General features: G+C 50.8%; 2 protein-coding genes and 1 long non-coding RNA gene across 3 annotated transcripts; 1 reads left to right on the top strand and 2 right to left on the bottom strand.

Moving 5' to 3' along the window:
• Positions 1 to 29: 29 nt before the first annotated feature.
• Positions 30 to 3080, bottom strand: MPV17L2 (MPV17 mitochondrial inner membrane protein like 2). Its single transcript, XM_011222192.3, has 4 exons — positions 2758 to 3080; positions 1960 to 2130; positions 945 to 1021; positions 30 to 848 (listed from the first exon to the last, which is right to left on the bottom strand). The coding sequence occupies exons 1-4, from the start codon at positions 2942 to 2944 to the stop codon at positions 663 to 665; spliced, it is 621 nt and encodes a 206-aa protein (XP_011220494.1). The 5' UTR covers positions 2945 to 3080; the 3' UTR covers positions 30 to 662.
• A 272-nt stretch (positions 3081 to 3352) lies between these two features.
• Positions 3353 to 8820, top strand: LOC117801878. Its single transcript, XR_004624649.1, has 3 exons — positions 3353 to 3823; positions 6621 to 6769; positions 8072 to 8820. It is a non-coding gene; the product is annotated as an uncharacterized LOC117801878 (long non-coding RNA).
• Positions 8821 to 15083: 6263 nt separating this feature from the next.
• IFI30 (IFI30 lysosomal thiol reductase) lies at positions 15084 to 18625 on the bottom strand. Its single transcript, XM_011223162.2, has 7 exons — positions 18327 to 18625; positions 17130 to 17312; positions 16969 to 17043; positions 16633 to 16725; positions 15698 to 15850; positions 15469 to 15522; positions 15084 to 15376 (listed from the first exon to the last, which is right to left on the bottom strand). Exons 1-7 carry the CDS (start codon positions 18450 to 18452, stop codon positions 15245 to 15247), a joined length of 816 nt encoding a protein of 271 aa, XP_011221464.2. The 5' UTR covers positions 18453 to 18625; the 3' UTR covers positions 15084 to 15244.
• Positions 18626 to 19538: the final 913 nt, after the last annotated feature.

Here is a 19538-nt window from a genome sequence, read left to right as displayed (position 1 = left end):
CAGGCTGGGCCCTGCTCCAAGGGGATGGGCTGTGTCACCACCTTGCGCCCAGGGCCCAGCCCATAATAGTGTTGAGGGATTGAGGCTTGGGACTGGCTAGTTGGGGCCGGGTGCTGTGGCTGGATCTCTCACTGGTTCACAGAGGGCCTGCGGTGAGGGGCTCCTGGATGACCATCTTCACGGTTGTGTTCCAGATGGGGAAACTGAGGTCTTATATCAGGCTTGGAAGGGGCAGCCCAGCCAGATGCCTAGGGGTTAGGGAGGGGCCAGGGCCAGGCCTGGCCTGCTGAGGGTCAGTCTTGCCCTGTCTGGCATTCAGTCAAGAGGGCTGGGGCAGCTCAGTCTGCACGATGCGCAGGGCCACGCAGCCTAGGGGTGGACGGGCCCAGGATCTGTCCATGCAGGAGGGGTCTGGTCACACACCCGTCACCCCTCTGGACTCCTCTTCACCAAGCGAGTCCTCACCCACCTGTCTTCTGGCTGGGCTCAGTCTTGCGGGACAGATGCAGCAGGGACCTGGCCCAGGTCACATCGAACAGCAGAGAGGGGCCGGGTCTTCACCCTGCTGGTGATCAGCTCCCCACCCGCCTGCTGTGGTGTGCAGATTATCACAGGCCTAGGAGGGCCGCACCCTAGAGCGCAGCTGCACCGCCATCTGGGGTTTACACATGCGGCCCCTGAGGAGCCCCCTGGGTGTCTGGTCCGCCCACCGAGCTCACCCGGTACTTCAGGTAGGAGAGGTACGTGTCCCAGCCCAGCGTCAGGCCGTTGATGTAGGTGACTCGGAACTGGGGGGGCACGAAGAGGAAGTTCACCAGCTGGGCAGCTGGCCAAACGCACCAGTCGGCCTGCGGGGAGGGGCAGAGTGTGGTGAGGGGCGGGGCCTTGCAGGGCGGCAGCTGAAAAGGGGAGGGGCAGGGAGTGAAGGGGTGGGCTTGGCCCACCTTGTAGAATTCCCAGAACTTGTCCCGCAGCTCCTGGCAGCTCTCATCCAGGGTTTGGCCCTCCAGGCAGCCAAGGCCTGGGAAGGAGACCAAGAAATTAGAGTGTCAAAGGCTGGGGAGTACCGGTGATGGAGCAGATGGGGCAGGAACCCTGAGGGACAGTGGTGTCCCAGGCAGACAGACCAAGATGCTTAAAAACCTTGGGATGGGGAAGGACCACATATAGCACAGTGGCTGGTGTGGAGAAACAAGGCACAACAAGTTGGTTCCAGTGAGGGAGACGTTATAAATAAACACACCTCCCTCCCCCTCTTAGGGGCACCTGGGTGGTTTAGTAGGTTAAGCCTCCAACCGTTAGTTTCGGCTCAGGTCATGATCTCAGGATCCTAAGACTGAGCCTGAGTTGGGCTCCGTTACCGGTATGGAGCCTGCTTAGGATTCTCTCTCTCCCTCTCCCTCTGCCTCGCTCTCTCTAAAAACAAACAAACAAACAAACACACAGGCACCCCAAAGGATGAAGATTCACCCTTCCTGAGGCTGAGGCTGTTTTATTTCCCTTCTTTCACAAAGGAGGTAACTGAGACTGGGGGGAGGGGGCGGGGGCGACACTCTCCCCAGAGCCAAGGGCTGGATGATTGTACCCATCAACCCCAGCCTCAGCAACTCTTCCTTCAGCCTCAGGGCCTTTGCACGGGCAGTTCTTCATGCCTGCTGGCTCCTTCTTCATGTCTCAGCTGCGTGTCCTCTCCTCTGGGCGGCCCTCCCAACCACTGCCCAGGGCAGCCCCACCTGATAACTGCTTCATCCCTCCTACGCTAAGCACCATTTTCTGATTCTGCTGTTCATACCTTCCCCCAGTGGGTCTGTCCTGGCACCACTGTGACCCAGCACCCAGTCCAGAACCACACACACGAGGAACATCAGAAATGCACCTCAGCATCCCTCTTAACACAAAGCTGGCTCTGCCTCTCCTAACATATGGAGGGGCAAAGCCCAAGCCCACAAGGCTCCTTACCCAAGAAGTACCAGACGCCTAGCATGGGAGAGGCCACGAGCTGGTCGATGAGGACCTTCCTGAGGATGTTTGGGAGGCCAGGGAGGCCAGACGCTGGGAGCAGGTGGTCCAGCCAGAGGTACCAGTAGTGCAGGAAGGGACCCATACTGCAGCCCACTGCAAACATGCTCGCTGAGAGCAGTTCAAGAGTCAGGGGGGCCAGCAAGCCTTCCGATCCATTCCGTCCCTGGTTACCCTCCCTCCCTGGGAAACCTGAAGCCCTCCCAGAGCCCACCTGTAGGTTCTTCCATTACAAGCCCCACTGCCAGGCACCGTTCCAGTAGCTTCTCTCCCGTTTTCTCTCCTCATCCCTTTCACCACCCTGTGAGCGGGTTCTACCACTGCTCTGCTTTCCGGAGGAAACAGGCACAACAGGTTGGGAAGTGTGGGGCCAGGGCACAATCCCAGGCTGGCTGGGTCCAGACGCTGAGCCCTTGACTATCCTTGGTGCAGTTTCCAGGGCTCAGTGCTTGGTCTCAGTGACGGAGTAAAGGAAGCGGACGAGTGGGTGGGAGGAAGACGGAAACTGGGTCCGGGAGGAGACAGGGACAAGGAAGTAGGAGGAGATGGAGACCTGCGGGGGGGAGTGGGCTAAGACCCCGGGGTGGGGAGAGGGGACGGAGGCCTGAGTTTGGGCTAAGATGCACGCGAAGGTCAAGGTTCCCGCCGGGAACTGAGGCACAGATCAGGGGTCTCCGAATCTGAGTTTAGGGTCAAAGGTCCCCCAGGGTCAAGGACCAGCAGCGCCGGCCACCTCACCTGAGCGCCGGGGATCGAACTTCTGGCCAGGCCGGGCGCGGACCTCCCAGGATTGGCGCACGCCGTCCCCGGCCGCCATGAGAACACCACAGCCCAGCGTGTTGGTGACGAGCAGCGCGCGGCCTTGGAACAGGGGCTGCCCCACGGCCCTCAGGCCGCGAAGCCAGCGCCAGCCGCCGGAAGCCATAGCCCACCACGACTCAGGCCCCGGCGCCGGGGATGCCCTCCCGGTGCTGGCCAATCGCACGCGAGCTTCCGGGTTTGCACACCCGCCCCAGCCCTTGCCAGCTGATCGCGGACCGCTCGGCGCTCCCCTTTGCCGGGCTCGAGATGTGGTAACCAATAAAAGGCCGGCATCCCATCCCCGGGCCAATCGCTGAGCGAAGCCAAATACCGCCTTCCGCACGTTACGGACCAATCGCAAAAAAGCGTCTCACCGCCACGCGCCGTTCAATTGCTGCCTTGCAACCCTCGTTTCCCCGCCCCTTTCTGCGCCGGCCTGTGGACAACCGTCGCCGCACACTAACCAACCAGCGCTATGCTGCTCTGACCAATCGCAGACTAGCCTTAGGCCGGCGACTCTCCGCCGGTTGTCCCGCCTCCTGTGCGGAGATGGCCAATCTTGCTCCGTCGCCTAGTTGCCTTCCAGATTCTCCGATTCTCCCCGAATTCCTGAGAAGGGATCCGAGCCGCGACGTCGGCGGCTCCCGCGGCGGAAGTCTGATCCCGCAAAGACTCACGGAAGTCGGGCGGGGTACAGTTCGGGTCCCCGCTGGGCCCGCTAGGATCCGGCCCAGTTATTGACCTAGGTCCTGACTTGAGCTTGGTATCTGACCTCAGTTCCAGAATAGTAATAGTTAAGACGTTAAGCGCGGTTCTGGGCACTTTACGTGCATTAACTCATTTCACAGGCAGCTCTGCAAACAACTATGTGTTCCTCCTGTGTTCCTGTAGGGGGAAAATAGGAGTTTCCATGGAAACCTAGGCGTTACTTACAAGGACCCAGGGTGTCGCAAACTGCGGCCTGTGGTCCAAATCCCCCTTCCGTTCTTGTGAAGCTTAAGAGGTAAAAATGTATGTCTTATATTTTTTAAATGTGTGAAATAGTATAAAATTTCTGGACATGAGAGAGAATCCTTTTTGAAGCCCTATTTTCCTTTCCAACAGATGAACTCTTTTTTTTTTTTAAGCTTTTAGCTTTTTTTTTTTTAAATGATTTTTTATTATATTATGTTAGTCACCATACAGTACATCCCCGGATTCCGATGTAAAGTTCGATGCTCCATTAGTTGCGTATAACACCCAGTGTACCATGCAATACGTGCCCTCCTTACCACCCATCACCAGTCTCTCCCATTCCCCCACCCCCCTCCCCTCTGAAGTCCTCAGTTTGTTTTTTACTCATAGTCCATAGTCTCTCATGTTTCATTCCCCTTTCTGATTACCCCCCCCCCTTTCTTTATCCCTTTCTTCCCCTACGGATCATCCTAGTTCTTATGTTCCATAGATGAGAGAAATCGTATGATAATTGTCTTTCTCTGCTTGACTTATTTCACTTAGCATTATCTCCTCCAGTGCCGTCCATGTTGCAGCAAATGTTGAGAATTCGTTCTTTCTGATAGCTGAGTAATATTCCATTGTATATATGGACCACAGCTTCTTAATCCAGTCATCTGTTGAAGGGCATCTCGGCTCCTTCCATGATTTGGCTATTGTGGACAATGCAGCTATGAACATTGGGGTGCATATGGCCCTTCTCTTTACTACGTCTGTATCTTTGGGGTAAACACCCAGTAGTGCAATGGCTGGGTCATAGGGTAGTTCAATTTTTAACTTTTTAAGGGACCTCCACACTGTTTTCCAGAGTGGCTGTACCAACTTGCATTCCCACCAACAATGTAGGAGGGATCCCCTTTCTCCACATCCTCTCCAACAATTGTTGTTTCTTGCCTTGTCTATCTTTGCCATTCTAACTGGCGTAAGGTGGTATCTCAGTGTGGTTTTGATTTGAATTTCCCTGATGGCTAATGATTTTGAACATTTTTTCATGTGTCTGTTAGCCATTTGTATGTCTTCATTGGAAAAGTGTCTGTTCATATCTTCTGCCCATTTTATGATTTGTTTATTTGTTTCTCGTGTATTGAGTTTGAGAAGTTCTTTGTAGATCTTGGATACCAGTCCTTTATCTGTGGTGTCCTTTGCAAATATATTCTCCCATTCCGTGGGCTGTCTCTTAGTTTTTTTGACTGTTTCCTTGGCTGTGCAGAAGCTCTTTATCCTGATAAAGTCCCATAAGTTCATTTTATCTTTTATTTCTCTTGCCTTTGGAGATGTGTCGTGAAAAAGGTTGCTCTGGCCGATGTCATAGAAGTTGTTGCCTATGTTCTCCTCTAGAATTTTGATGGATTCCTGTCTCACATTGAGGTCTTTCATCCATTTGGAGTTTATTTTTGTGTATGGTGTGAGAGAGTGGTCAAGTTTCATTCTTTTGCATGTAGCTGTCCAATTTTCCCAGCACCATTTATTGAAGAGACTGTCTTTTTTCCACCGGATGTTTTTTCCTGCTTTATCAAAGATTAGTTGCCCAAAGAGCCGAGGGTCCATTTCTGGGTTCTCTATTCTGTTCCATTGGTCGATGTGTCTGTTTTTGTGCCAGTACCATGCTGTCTTTGTGATCACAGCTTTGTAGTACAGCTCGAAATCCGGCATTGTGATGCCCCCAGCTTTGTTTTTCCTTTTCAACAGTTCCTTGGAGATTCGGGGCCTTTTCTGGTTCCATACAAATTTAAGGACTATTTGTTCCAGTTCTTTGAAAAATGTCCTCGGTATTTTGATCGGGATAGCATTGAAAGTGTAGATTGCTCTGGGTAACGTGGACATTTTAACTACGTTAATTCTTCCAATCCATGAGCATGGAATATTTTTCCATCTTTTTATGTCTTCTTCAATGTCTTTCAAGAGTGATNTGATCTATAGTTTCTAGGATATAGGTCCTTTACGTCTCTGGTTAAGTTAATTCCAAGGTAACGTATGGTTTTTGGTGCTATTGTAAATGGGATGGATTCCCTAATTTCTCTTTCTTCAGTCTCGTTATTCGTGTACAGAAATGCAACTGATTTCTGGGCATTGATCCTGCCACATTTACTGAATTGTTCTATAACTTCTAATAGTTTGGGAGTGGATTCTTTTGGGTTTTCCATATAGAGTATCATGTCATCCCAACAGATGAATTTTTGAACTGGACCAGAAGCAGCGATAGTTTTACAAGCAGTTGCTCGCAAGATTTCAACAGAGCAGTTGGCATTCGGATCATAGGGAGAAAGTAAAGTTAATAATTACCAGGGACAGTTTCATTTGATAGCACCAATAAAATTATAATAATCAGAAGTGACTCAACTTGTCAGTGATGTGGAGAAAAAGGACAAAAGAAAAATTTAATATCCTTACTACCCTCAGCCCACTGCCAAGTCCTTGAAACAGGAAGAGTGACATTCCTCTAGGGACTCAGCGGCCTGGATGATAATACTTTGCTAAGGGCAAAAGGCGATCTTAGCCCGACCCCCAGGATCCTGTAAGTCTACTTTAACATAAAAATTCCTTCGGAAACTTCTTTTATCTCTATCCCCCAAGATACACGATGGCAATCATCCCCCAAGCAGATGACCCACCGATATACATCTGAAGGGTCTCATGACTGAGTTTCTACTAAACAGTAATAAATGACCTTTCCTAACAAGAGCTAGCCCCCTTAGCATCCTGGAAACGTTGTTCCCAAAATTCCTTAGAGATTTACACTCTCCCAAACCCCTTCCCAGCTTGAAAGTATATAACCGGCCACGCCTCATGACTCTTTCTGCCCACAGGTCCTGTCCCCGTGTTGTAATGAAACGACCTTTTTGCACCAAAGATGTCTCAAGAATTCTTTCTTCGCCATCGGCTTCTAACCCTAAGGTCTTTCCTACATCAGTCATCACCAGATTAGCAGGGTTTCTTTCTTCTTTATCTAAATCAGGTAATTACCCCTTCCTTCTTTCTCATAAAAACCCTTTTCCTACATGAGGGAGACACTTTCCTGGTTACTCTGGAATCTGTGCTCCTGAATTGTAATTCTGAGACACCAAATGAATCATTTGTTCCTTTTAAGTTTTGCCTCCTTTTCTCAGTTGACAAAAGGTTGGGGGGAAAATCAGAATAATATGCTATGATATGAAAATTACAGGAAAATCAAATTTCTGAATCCATAAATAAAGCTCTATTGGAACAGAGCCATGCCCATTTGCTTCTGTATCGTCTCCTCTCTCACTGCAACGAATAGCTGTAACAAAGACTGTATGGTTTGCAACAACTAAACTATTTACTATATGTTTCTTTATGATAAAAGAGTTACTGGGGCACTGGCTGGCTCAGTTGGTGGAGGGGGTGGCTCTTGATCTTGGGGTTGTGAGTTCAAGGACCATGTTAGGTGTGGAGATTACTTAAGAATAAAATCTTAAGGGCGCTTGCAGGGCTCAGTCGGTTAAACATCTGCCTTCGGCTCAGGTCATGATCCCGGGGTCCTGGAATCCAGTCCCTTGCCGGGCTCCCTGCTTCACAGAGAGCCTGCTTCTCCCTCTGCCTCTCTCTCTCTGTCTCTCATGAATAAATAAATAAAATCTTAAATTAAAAAAAAAAAAAGGAGTCCATCAGGAAGAAGAGCCTTTGGGGCGCCTGGGTGGCACAGCGGTTAAGCGTCTGCCTTCGGCTCAGGGCGTGATCCTGGCGTTATGGGATCGAGCCCCACATCAGGCTCCTCCGCTATGAGCCTGCTTCTTCCTCTCCCTCTCCGCCTGCTTGTGTTCCCTCTCTCGCTGGCTGTCTCTATCTCTGTCAAATAAATAAAGAAAATCTTGAAAAAAAAAAAAAAAAAAAGGAAGAAGAGCCTTTGCTGTCCGGACCTGTGATATTCAGTGTTTCTGTTGAAGGAGGTCAGGACATGCCACTGCAAAATATGCCACTGTGGCAGACTGATTCTTTTGAAAGACAGCAAGATTCATAAAGGGCATACTGAGCTGCTTTTCTCTTCCTGAGAGCAGGAGATAAAATTCCCAAGTGGAAGGTGCCCTCCCTGTACCAGGAGGAAGAAACACCATTATCACCAGAGAGGGGGAGCCGAGGCTGAGAGGATCCATACAAACAGATCCTTTAACAATAATTTATCTTCCTGTAGTCTCTGCATAAAACTTTCGTTGCTTTTCGATCCTTGTTTCCCTCTGTTGAACCTAGTAAGTAAACACTGAGGCCTAATTACTTCTTGGGTCTTCCTTTTTCTTGTAAGGGCTCCCACAGTTTGGTAATGAGGATGGGATCGCATTGGCTGGGGCTCTCTGTTGGCTCTGGGGTCTGCAGCTGACAAGTCCTGGGGCCTGATGAAGCCAGCAGGTAAGGTAAGAATTTTTACCTCGTTTGCTTTCTGGATCTCTTGTCTGTTGGGAGAGGATGGTAAAATTTTCTCTTTGTCCGTTCCCTCTGGGTTCAGATTGGCAAGAGAAAAGCATTTGTAAAGATTAGTTCTTTGGATCCTTTGTGACTCTTGTAAATTTGGTTTTGGGTACCCACTTGTTGATCCCCCCTCCCAGGGACAGCTGTTGCTTTCTTGTATGTCTCCTTTTGTGTGCTGAAAGCTTGACCTGGCTTCCTGTGTGCTGCAGGAGACCAGACCTCAGGTTAGGATCCCTGAGAATAGAATAGTCAAGTACCAGACAGAAAAGTGAGCTGTACTCCATTTGTGGCTAGGGTCATTGCCTGCTCTCAGGAGAATTGTCTGTCTGTCTTTCTTTTGGCTGGCTTTGGGAGTGGCTCTGGATCTTGGGAAGAGTGCATCTTTTATACCGTCTTGGGGACATCTCTTGTGTCCCTGGTTAGATCATAAAAGGCTTTGGTTTGGATTTGTGTTCTGAATCACTTGGAATAGGTATACTTTTGGTTAAAAAAAATAAAGAGTTCAGTAGTGCCAGAAAATTTTACTGTTTGTCTGAGCTGAAACCTGATAAGATATTTGAGAGGATTTTTTAAATTCTTTTTTTTAATTTTTAATTTTTATTTTATTTTTTATTTTTTTAACAATTTATTACATTGATTTTCTTTTTTCTTTTTTCTTTTTTTTTTTTTTTAAAGATTTTATTTATTTATTTGACAGGTAGAGACAGCCAGCGAGAGAGGGAACACAAGCAGGGAGAGTGGGGGAGGAAGCAGGCTCATAACAGAGGAGCCTGATGTGGGGCTTGATCCCATAACGCTGGGATCACGCCCTGAGCTGAAGGCAGATGCTTAACCGCTGTGCCACCCAGGCGCCCCTTTTTTCTTTTTTCTTTAAAATATTTTATTTATTTATTTGACAGAGAGAGAGACAGCCAGCGAGAGAGGGAACACAAGCAGGGGGAGTGGGAGAGGAAGAAGCAGGCTCTCAGCAGAGGAGCCTGATGTGGGGCTCGATCCCAGAATGCTGGGATCACGCCCTGAGCCAAAGGCAGATGCTTAACGACTGAGCCACCCAGGTGCCCTAAATTTTTTTTTTTTTTTTTTAAGATTTTATTTATTTATTTGAGAGAAAGAGAGAGAGAGAGAGGGAGAGAACATGTGAGCAGGGGGGAGGGGCAGAGGGAGAGGAAGAAGCAGATTCCCTGCTGAGCAGGGAGCCTGACTTGGGCTCAATCCCAGGACCCTGCTTGATCCCAGGACCCTGAGCTGAAGGCAGACGCTTAACCAGAGCCACCCAGGTACCCCAGGACTTTTTTTAATTCTTAAAGGAACTCTATGGATAGAAATTGGCCTAATTGGAGACTAATATTCCCAGGCTGATAGGAACTATTTCCAAAGCCTTCTCTCCAAAGCTAAAATAGAGCTACCTACTCAGAGTGCTATTTGGGAACAAACTAGCATGTGAAATCTCTTAAAAGTCCATTTACAATATTAGTAACTCGTTCCTTCTGCCGGAAATATGGTTTGGATTCAACTTTTTTTTTTTAATTTTTAAAATTAAAAAAAAAATTTTTTAAGATTTTTTATTTTTTTTTTAAGTAGTCTTTTCACCCAATGTGGAAGTCCAACTTACAACCCGGAGAGCGAGAGTCGCATGCCTTACCAACTGAGTCAGCCAGGTGCCCCAATTTAATTTTTAAGCTCAATGCCCAACATGGGCCCTGAACTCATGACCTGAAGATTGAGTCCCATGGGCCTCCGGCTGAGCCACCCAGGCGCCCCCTCTACTTTTTTTGAAGATATAAAAAAAAATTTTTTTTTAATTTTTAAGTAATCTCTACACCCAACATGGGGCCTGAACTCACAACCCCGGGATCCAGAGTCACATGGTCTTCCAACTGAGCCAGCCAGGTGCCCCTCAACTATATTTTTAAATTTATTTTTATTTATTTATTTATTTTCAACTATATATTTTTTTAACACGTGAGTTCTTGTACCTGTCTCATGGCCTAAAATTTAAAAATAAGAGCTAGAAGAGATCTGATTGTATGTCTCTATGTTTATGCATATTTTCCTACCTTAAGAAGCTATTGCTAAAAAGTAATTGTCAAGAGCTCTTTTTAATTGACTTATTAAAAAAGTGCCTATGTAAATTAAGATTAGTCAAACACACTCATGATCTCTGTTTAAGATGATAGAACCATAAATTCAACCCTAAGAACAAAGCCTATAATAAAATTGTTTGATGCATATCAAGCATGACACTAAATAAAAAAAGGAGAGAGTCGTATGTTTAGGCTTTTAGGTTCTTTGTGTCTGTGATTTTTGATACTTGCCTGATTTGTCAACAAGAAAAATAACTTAATCAGATGATGGCTAGCTGTCTCGTGACTCATGAAGTGTTCATGAGTCATCTAAGCATAGTTGTTAAAAAGGAATAAGTTAAATACATGTAAATGGGATAAAAATTTACAAGTGAACTTTTTTTTTTTTTAAAGATTTTATTTATTTATTTGACAGAGAGAGAGAGACAGCCAGTGAGAGAGGGAACACAGGCGGGGGGTGGGGTGGGAGAGGAAGAAGCAGGCTCCCAGCAGAGGAGCCTGATGTGGGGCTCGATCCCAGAACGCTGGGATCACACCCTGAGCCGAAGGCAGATGCTTAACGACTGAGCCACCCAGGCGCCACTACAAGTGAACTTTTTGAACGTAATTATGTTTTACAAAAAGTTGGCTGAAAAATAGTTTCCCAAATCTTTTGGGAAACTTGGAACCTTGAAGTTTTGCTAAGTTAAATGATGGATAATCGCTGAATATCTAGAACTTTTCCAAATAAGATAAAATACTGAACCATTACTTACTCAACATGAGTTGAAGCTTGTCTCCTTTGGCTCCTTAATTTTTATAGAGGCACTAAAAATATTTGGGTTAGTTTATGAACATGTCCTTTGCCACATTGTAATATTGTTTTTTCTGTTTTTTGAAATATTGGGTTTTTTAAAAGATTTTATTTATTTATTTGAGAGAGAGAGAGAGCACAAGCTAGCAGGGGTCGGGAGGAGCAGAGGGAGAGGGAGAAGCAGACTCCCCGCTGACCAGGGAGACATGGGGCTCAAACCCAGGACCCCTGGATCATGACCTGAGCTGAAGGCAGACACTTAACCGCCTGAGCCACCAACGCAGGTACAGGAAAAAACTCTTATATAAAATATGCAAGGAAAATAGGATGTGTTGGTAGGAGATGCATGAGGTATGAAGGGTGAAGGAGGGTAATTTTGTCCAAGCTTAAGGGTATTTAAAGATTGGTTCAAAATAAGAATGAGGGGGGCGCCTGGGTGGCTCAGTCATTAAGCGTCTGCTTTCGGCTCAGGTCATGATCCCAGCGTCCTGGGATCGAGCCCTGCATCGGGCTCCCTGCTCAGCGGGAACCATGCTTTTCCTTCTTCCTCTGCCTGCCGCTCCCCCTGCTTGTGTGCGCTCTCTCTCAAATAAATAAATAAAATCGTAAAATAAAAAAAATTAAAAAGAAAAAATGCATTGGCCAGGATCCCACTAAGTTAGTTCCTCTGGTCAGTGACACTTCCTCCATTTTCCCTCGTTGTTCATGACCTTGGCACTTTTGAGGAGTACCTGTAAGATATCTTGTAGAATGTCTCTCAATCTGGGTTGGGGTGATGTTTTCTCATGGTTAGACTGGAGTTCTGGGTCTTTGGGAAGAGTCCCACAGAGATGGAATGTCTTTTTTTTTTTAATTAATTAATTTATTTGAGAGAGGGCGCACACAAGCAGGGGGAGCTGCAGGCAGGGGAGAGGGAGAAGCAGGCTTCCCGCTGAGCTGGGAGCCCGATGTGGGACTCGATCCCAGGACCCTGAGATCATGACCTGAGCCGAAGGTAGATGCTTAACCGACCGAGCCACCCAGGCGTTCCCGAGATGGCGTGTCTTGATTGCGTCATGTCAGGGCATGTGATATGTACCTGATTTAACATGGGTCATACTAACCCGGATCACATGGTTAAGGTGATACCAGCCAGGTGTCTCTACTGTCAAGTTACATTTTTTCCCTTTCTCTACTCTTTGGAATCAAGTTACAAAATCCAGTCTGCTCTCAAGGTGCCGGGGGTGGGGGAGGGGTTAGAATTAGGCTCCTCCAGAACCCGAAAGAGGTTTTTCTTTTTCTTTCTCTTTTTCTTTTTTTTTTTTAGATTTTATTTATTTATTTGACACAGAGAGAGAGAGACAGCCAGCGAGAGAGGGAACACAAACAGGAGGAGTGGGAGAGGAAGAAGCAGGCTCATAGCGGGGCAGGGAGCCTGATGCGGGGCTCGATCCCAGGACCCTGGGACCACACCCTGAACCGAAGGCAGACACTTAACGACTGAGCCACCCAGGTGCCCCGGAAAGAGGTTTTTCTGTATACGTGATTTGACCAGCCAATTTCGAGAGACTAAGTTTGGCTTTTGGGAGCCGATGCTTACAAAATCCTCACGGAAAACTGGCTTGTACCTGGCCGGCAGGGTCAGCCTTACAGGTTGGTCCTGGTCAACCAAGATTCTTGTGCTATTTTAGGGATGTCCAGAGTAGAGGAATTTTCCAGAAGGAATAGATACTGCAGATGAAACCCGGTGGGGTGGTGGAGTTCCTTGCCTGGAGTTAATGGATGGTAGAGGTTTTCAGAAGTCCAAACTTGAGATTCCTTAGGGGAACTTCTGGCAAAGCAAACTGAATGCCTTGTGCCCTTGTGTCAATAATCAGGGCAAATCCAGTGAGACCTGCCAAGGAAGGTCTTCCTTTGAGATGACTTTGAACAAAAGGGTCAACTCAAATATTATTCAGCCATTATGGAAAGGAAGGAAATCCAGCTAAGCATGACAACACGGGAACCCGGAGGGCGTTATGCTAAGCGGAGTAAGCCAGACAGAGAAAGACAAATCTTGTGTGATCTCACTTATGTGTGGAATCTCAAAGTCAAACTCATAGAAACGAAGAACATTGGCTGCCGGGGCTGGTGGAGTGGGGGAAATGGGTTGGTCAAAGGGTACGAACTTCTATTATAAGACGAGGACTTTCTGGGGCTCTCGTGTACCTCATGGTGACTCTAGGCAACGGTACCATATTGTGTGCTTGACCGTCGCTAAGCCGGTAGGTCTGAAGTGTTCTCAGCACACACACAGCAAGGTAACTGTGTGAGGTGACAGAGGTGGTAACGGGATGGTGACAGTTGTTTCAGGATATATACACATACCCAATCATTACACCGTCTACCTTGAACACATACAGATTTCTCAATTATACCTCAATAAAGCCGGGAGCACCCCCTCTTTCTGTCTTTAGCTGAGGATGATATTTAAAGTGATGGTTTAGGGGGCGCCTGGCTGGCTTGGTCAGTGGAGCAGGCGACTCTCGATCTCCAGGCTATGAGTTCCATCTCCCACGTTGAGTGCGGACGTTACTTAAAAATAAAAATAAAGGGGTGCCTGGGTGGCTCAATTGGTTAAGTGTCTGCCTTTGGCTCAGGATCCTGGGATCCTGTCCTATGTTGGGCTCCCTGCTCAGTGGGGAGTCTGCTTCTCCCTCTGCCTCCCCCCGACTCGGGTGCGCACGCGCGCACACGCTCTCTCTCTCTCTCAAAATCTAAAATAAAAACAAAAATAAAAAATCTCAAAAAAATAAAGTGGCGGCTTGGGCCACTTTGGGGAGTTTTACTCAGTTTTAGTGGCTATTTCCCATGTATTCATGAGGTATGCTTGTTATTAAATTTTATTGTTAATATTTATTGTTAATATTTATTGTTAATAATCCTCTTCAAAGAATGAAGAGGATCTCATATTGCCTACATGTTGAAAGGATAATGTATCAGATATATATCAGGTTAAATAAAATCTGTTCTTTTTTGCGGGGGGTAGAAATTTATTTATTTATTTATTTATTTATTTATTTGAGAGAGGGAGAGTGGTGGGGAGGGGCAAAGGGAGAGGGAGAGAGACTCTCAAGCCAACTTTCCGTGATCGCAGAGCCTGACCCAGGGCTCGAGCTCACAACTCTGAGGTCACGACCTGAGCCAAAACTAAGTTGGACTTTTAACCCACTGCACCATCCCAATAAAATCTATTATTAAGATTTGGAAAAAAAAAATAAAGCCAGGGGTGAAAAAAGTGCCACCCCACCCGCGCCCCCACTGCTTTGTGAAAAAGTAAGTCAGTTTTGCTTCTATTTGCACCATCATTTCAAGATTCTCATTTATGAATCTGCCTGTTCTTCAAATCCTTCTTTGAACATTTGACCAGTTTCCCTCATTTACCATGAACTAAATAAACTCTCTGGCATGTAAGCATTCTGTATCAGTCTAAGAATCATGATGTGTTGCTTTTTTGAAAAGTATCCTGTAACACACGCTGGCATTCTCAGATGTCTCAGCCTGACATTCTAGCTCCAGATTTTGCTGCTGGACTGTCTTCTGCACACTCTGTTCCCCTTTCCTGGAACACCGTGATGCATCCCCTGCCACCAGTGAACACGTTCTTTGCAACTCCCTAGACAAGACCCCCTGCTCCATCTTCTGGCTCAACTCCTATTGCCAGTGTGGGGTCCACAAAAGGGAGTAGATAGGGTTGTCTGTTGAATTACTGAATATGGCTTCTGCCTCATGAACTCCTAGTCACCCTTCAAAACCCCAGCCCCGATGCTCCTATTCCCTAAGCAGAGCCTTCACTCCCTCTCTGGGCTCCTCCAGCCCTGGTGCCTCCCTCTGGCCCATATCTGCTCCCCACCAGACAAGGAGTGTCTGTCTGGCTCTGCCTCCCCTAGAAAGGGGACTTCTCAGGGGTCCCAGCATCATGTCAGTCCAGGGGGATTTGGTAACTTATCAAGTGAAATCACAAAATCCAGAAGTGTTTATTAAACACGTTTCAATGTAGCACCATTCTCAGTGGGGCGAGATGCTTGATCTGGGGCAGGATTCTGAGTCTGGGCTTTCATGGAAGGTGTGGAAGTTGTCTGGATGATAAGCAGCAGCTGCTGAGAATCAGGGATCAGAAAAAGAACAGGGACGGGTGCGCCCTTGCTCTTCCTCGAGCAGCTCCCTCCCGGGGTACCAGCGGTCGCTTGAAGCAGACTTCCTTGTGGGAACTGGCCATGGGTTGGCAGACGTCTGGCTTCTCACCCTGGCGGAGAGGGCCGTGAGCTGGGGGTCCTGAAAGAAGCCGCTGCCCACCCCCGCCCCCCAGCAGATCCCTCCGTTCCCCTTCCGGCTTACCTGGTACAAGTGGCAGACGAGGCTTAGGAGCTGGCTCAGATCTTTCAGGGGTTTCTGCACGAAGCAAGACAGGAAGTTGTACAGTCCCCCTTGCCGCCGCCAACCCGTGCCCAGCCCAGAGGGGCTGCACACGGCCCGGAGTCTGGCCCCTGCCTCCCAGACCAGAGGGCACATCCCGCCATCCTGGTGCTGGCCGGGTGGCCGTACCGAGGGCTGTAAGAGCTCTTACCCCATTGACGACGACCCAGGGCACATACTCGTGGGGCGGCTGCAGGGCATCTGTAAGCTGGGCATTGATGTGCAAGAGCTGGAGGCCGCGGTCCCCCGTGGCGCACTCCATGATGGTGTCCGGGGACATCTCTGGGGCGTAGATCTCCAGGCACTGGGGGTGCACAAGGATTGCCGGTGAGCAGGACCATTGCCTCAGCTTCCTCCGTGTTATCTCCCCAACGGTCCCTCCTCCAGCCCCCGCGGGGCCAAGCTTGTTCCTCCCTGGCAACAGGAGTCCACAGTTTGGGTCCACAGCATAAATAGCACGTGCTTAACACTGACATGAGTGGAGGCCCCCAAGGCAGGGGCTCAGGCTGCTTCTGCCTCTCAGAAGACCAGATCCGCAGCCCTGGACCCCTTACAGTGTCTCATTTTCGTCGGAGCTTCCGTATGTGCTGTTCCCTCCACCAGGAACACCCTTCCAGTTCCTTCCCCAGAATCTTCCAAGTGCTCTCTCCTCCTCTGCCCTCCTCTGGCCCCACTATGACTCTGCAGGGCTGGGGGTGTCCCAGGGTGAGCCTTTTGGGTGGTCCAGATGTTTGATGAATGAATAAACTATTGGTGTCAATGAGTCACTCCATTGGGAGTTGTTTTTCAAAATCCTCCAGAGAAGTAGGCTGGCCTGTCCTGTCATCCCCATACCCCAGATGAGGATCATGTTCATCCAAGCCCAGCTCAGAGGCACCTCCTCCAGGAAGCCCTCCTTGATCTACCCATGCCCCCCAAAGATCTTTGTTCCCTTCCTTCGGAGATTTGAGGCTTCCAGAGGGAAGGCCATTTTCCTGGGGCTACACAAGACAGTGGTGGTCAGATCAGGACCTAAACCTGGGTCTGTCTGGGGACAGGGAAGACCAGTGTCTCCCAACCTGGGGCCAAGCGAGGGGTGTTGCTCACCGGTTTCAGATTTTTCTCCATGTCATCCATTTCCTCCATGCAGACAATGGTCAGGAAGGCCAAGCTCGCGTCTAGCTGGTCCCACAGGCAGGCCTGTGGGAGAGGGGGTGGACAGGCAAGGGCATGAAGCGGGCCCAGAGCAGCCCTAGACCACTCCGGGAGTGACCACTGGTGTTCACTAATGAAGCGGGGAGTGAAGATGTGATCAACGAGGGGGGCAGGCGGAGGATGGGGCTGCTTCCAATCCCTTCTGAGCCTGGCTTTCACCTTCCTTACGACGGGCAGTCCCCCCAGCCTCTGTGTCCCCACTGCTCAGGGACCCTGGGGGCTGCTCACCTCCACCTTGTTCAGCTTGCATTCCTGCTCACCGTGCTGGCATGTGAACTCCCACTTGCCGCTGACATTTTGTTCCTGCAAGGCAGCTAGGTGAGTGCTGGCCGGCCCACCAGGTGCTCCCTTCCCTGGCCTAGTGCCTTGGTTTCCCCGTGCCAACATACCTGGGCATTTCCATAGGGCACCAGTGTGACATTGAGGATCTCCAGGACCATCAGCCAGGTCGGGAAGAGTTCTCGGACCAGGAAGGACCGGCAGCCGGGGCACAGCGCCTCGTAGTAGAGGCTCACGTTGACAGGCGGTGCTTGTGACTTCCTGGGGGGCGCCTGCAGGCACAGGCCCTCAGCCTGTGCGGGAGGAAGGGGAATGAAGGGATCAGAGTCCTGCTTGGTTCTCTTGCAGCTACAAACAGTAGGTGCTCCATCTTGCACTCCTTTCAGACGGTGCCAGGTGGAATCCTGACTCTAAGGCTTTATTGCATCCCCAAATCTTCCTAAATCTCAGTTTTTCTGCAAAACGGATGTGACAAAGACTTGCAAACAGCAGGCACTTAATTTATGAACAGCTCCTGCTTTCCTTCAGTGGAGGTGAAACCCCTTGCCCAGGGGAAATGGATGCAGTAAGGACTCAACACGTGCACATTTCGGGTCACCGCTCTCCATCCTGTCTTCTCAGAGGTGCATACCACAGGAGACTAATGCATGCTCATGTGTGGCCACTTCATCCCCAGAGCCGTGGCCCCGAATGAGCAAGGCCCTACACTTGGGCTGACCCCTTATTTATTCTTCCTCTCAAGGGGCCCAGGCGAACCCCTCCTAAGCCCTACTGTGAGGTGGCGCCTAATATGTGCTGACTTCCGGTTTTAGCTGCCGGGCGGCAGGCAGCCAGCGTCTGTGCAGCCGTGAGCAAGTGGCTCAGACTCCGGGGCATCTGCTTGCCCCGCTCCAGAAACACGCGAGCTCTTCCCCGGCCGAGAGGCACCCAGTAAGCAGCACCTAGAGGGTCGGTGCCACGGGCCGACTTATCTGGGCTTCCCCTGGACTCCGAAAGGAAACTCCACTCCCGTACAGAGTAGGGAATGTACACAGTAGGAGCTCAGTGCACCCTCGGGCGGGGCAAGCGGGGATGGGCTGGGGGACAGCTGAGAGTGTCAGACGCGAGATGGGGAAGTGAAATGACTCGGAGCGGGGCCACAGTGCCGGGGGTTTTCGGTCCCGACCGGGGCAGCGTCCACCCCCTCCACCCCGAACCCCGGTCTTTCCCGGCAAAATCTGGGGAGAGGGGAGGAGCCGCGGGTCCCGCACCACCCGCTGCCTGGGCGCCCGTCTCCGCTGGACCTCCGGCCGCGTCGCCGTCCCTACCTTGCAGGCGGCCGCCCCCTCGGGGAGTGTTTCCAGCGGGGACGCCCGCGCCGCCGCGGGGACCTCGACCTCCAGCAGCAGCAGCAGCAGCGGCAGCAGGAACGGCAGGAGTGGCGACGAGGCCATCGCGGCGGGGCAAGGGTGCGGAGGCGGGAGCAGCGGCCCGGGAAGGAGCCGCCTTTAACCCGGCGGTGGCCCAGCCCCCAGGCCAGACCCGCCTCCCGGTGCCCACGCCCCCGGGGGCTGGGGCCGGCGTCTCTCGGTGTCTACTGGCCTGTCTGGGTCCCCTTCCAACCTGCCCCCGGTCCTGACTCCCGCCAGGTGCTGGGCCCGCAATCACGAGGCTGTGGGGCCGCCCTCCCCCTCCCCCGCCCCGACCCCTCCGGGCCAGCAGGGCCGCCCGGTCATGTGAGCCTGGGGCCGGGGCGCCGCGAGCAGAGATGAGGTGGCGGCTTCCAAGACAGGGAGACACAGGGAGGCAGAGAGAGACGGGAGGGTCTCCACGCTCCCGCCCCGCGGACCGCTCTGGGGGCGGGCGGGGTGAGCCAGGCCCGCCAGCTCCCAGCCTGGGCACCTCGCCTCGCTACCCTGCCCTCTCTTACGGCGGCGGCTGATCCCCTGCCGGAGAGCGGGCAGGGATTGCGCAGCCCGGGCCCCCTCCCAGTGCCTCATCCTCAACCCGTCGGACCTGCCCCTGGCGCCCCCTCCTCCTCTCGGGGTCCCCAGCCCCGACGCTCCAGTCCCACCAAGCGTGGTCGCGCGGGGCTGACTCAGGCGTCGCCACAGCTGGGGCAGAAAGCAGAAGCCGGCGCGGGGAGGGCCCCTCACTTCTCTTGGTCCTCCCATTTCTGTCTGGGGTGGGGGGTGAAAGGAAAGCTAGCCTTCCAAAGCTCGAGGCGGTGGTGGGGGGGCATCCAGGCCCGCAGGGAACTCCCACGGGAGGAGAGAAGCCCGGGTTGGGGCAGTCATTACCCGAAGCCTATACTGTGTACAAGGGGTAGGCTGGCGGAGGGGCGGGGATGGGGGTGGTGTTGGTGGAGTGGGACCCAAACCTGCTGGAGTCACCTAGACCCGGGTTTGCCTCTGGACCGTTCTGGGCACCTCAAACGATAGACCCTCAGCTATCCCTTCTGTCAAATGGGGCAAGAGTGAAGTTTGGGGAATAAAGCCACAGGTAGGGCTCAGAGGCAGTGGGAGAGTTGCCCCAGGCTG

Source organism: Ailuropoda melanoleuca, chromosome 4, assembly GCF_002007445.2.
Source record: "Ailuropoda melanoleuca isolate Jingjing chromosome 4, ASM200744v2, whole genome shotgun sequence".
Classification (NCBI taxonomy): domain Eukaryota; kingdom Metazoa; phylum Chordata; class Mammalia; order Carnivora; family Ursidae; genus Ailuropoda; species Ailuropoda melanoleuca.
The sequence above is the reverse complement of the archived record's forward strand: the minus strand, read 5'-3'. Positions and strand labels throughout refer to the sequence as shown.

Bases quoted from the DNA above. Each gene is read 5' to 3' on its own strand.
- IFI30 (XM_011223162.2), bottom strand. From the start codon at position 18,452: ATGGCCTCGTCGCCACTCCTGCCGTTCCTGCTGCCGCTGCTGCTGCTG. The intron at 17,313-18,326 runs GTAGGGACGGCG...CCTCCCGCACAG, and splicing joins AGGGGGCGGCCGCCTGCAAG to GCTGAGGGCCTGTGCCTGCA. The intron at 17,044-17,129 runs GTATGTTGGCAC...GCTGCCTTGCAG, and splicing joins TGCCCTATGGAAATGCCCAG to GAACAAAATGTCAGCGGCAA.
- MPV17L2 (XM_011222192.3), bottom strand. From the start codon at position 2,944: ATGGCTTCCGGCGGCTGGCGCTGGCTTCGCGGCCTGAGGGCCGTGGGG. The intron at 1,022-1,959 runs GTAAGGAGCCTT...TCTCCTTCCCAG, and splicing joins AGGCGTCTGGTACTTCTTGG to GCCTTGGCTGCCTGGAGGGC. The intron at 849-944 runs GTGGGCCAAGCC...CCCTCCCCGCAG, and splicing joins AGTTCTGGGAATTCTACAAG to GCCGACTGGTGCGTTTGGCC.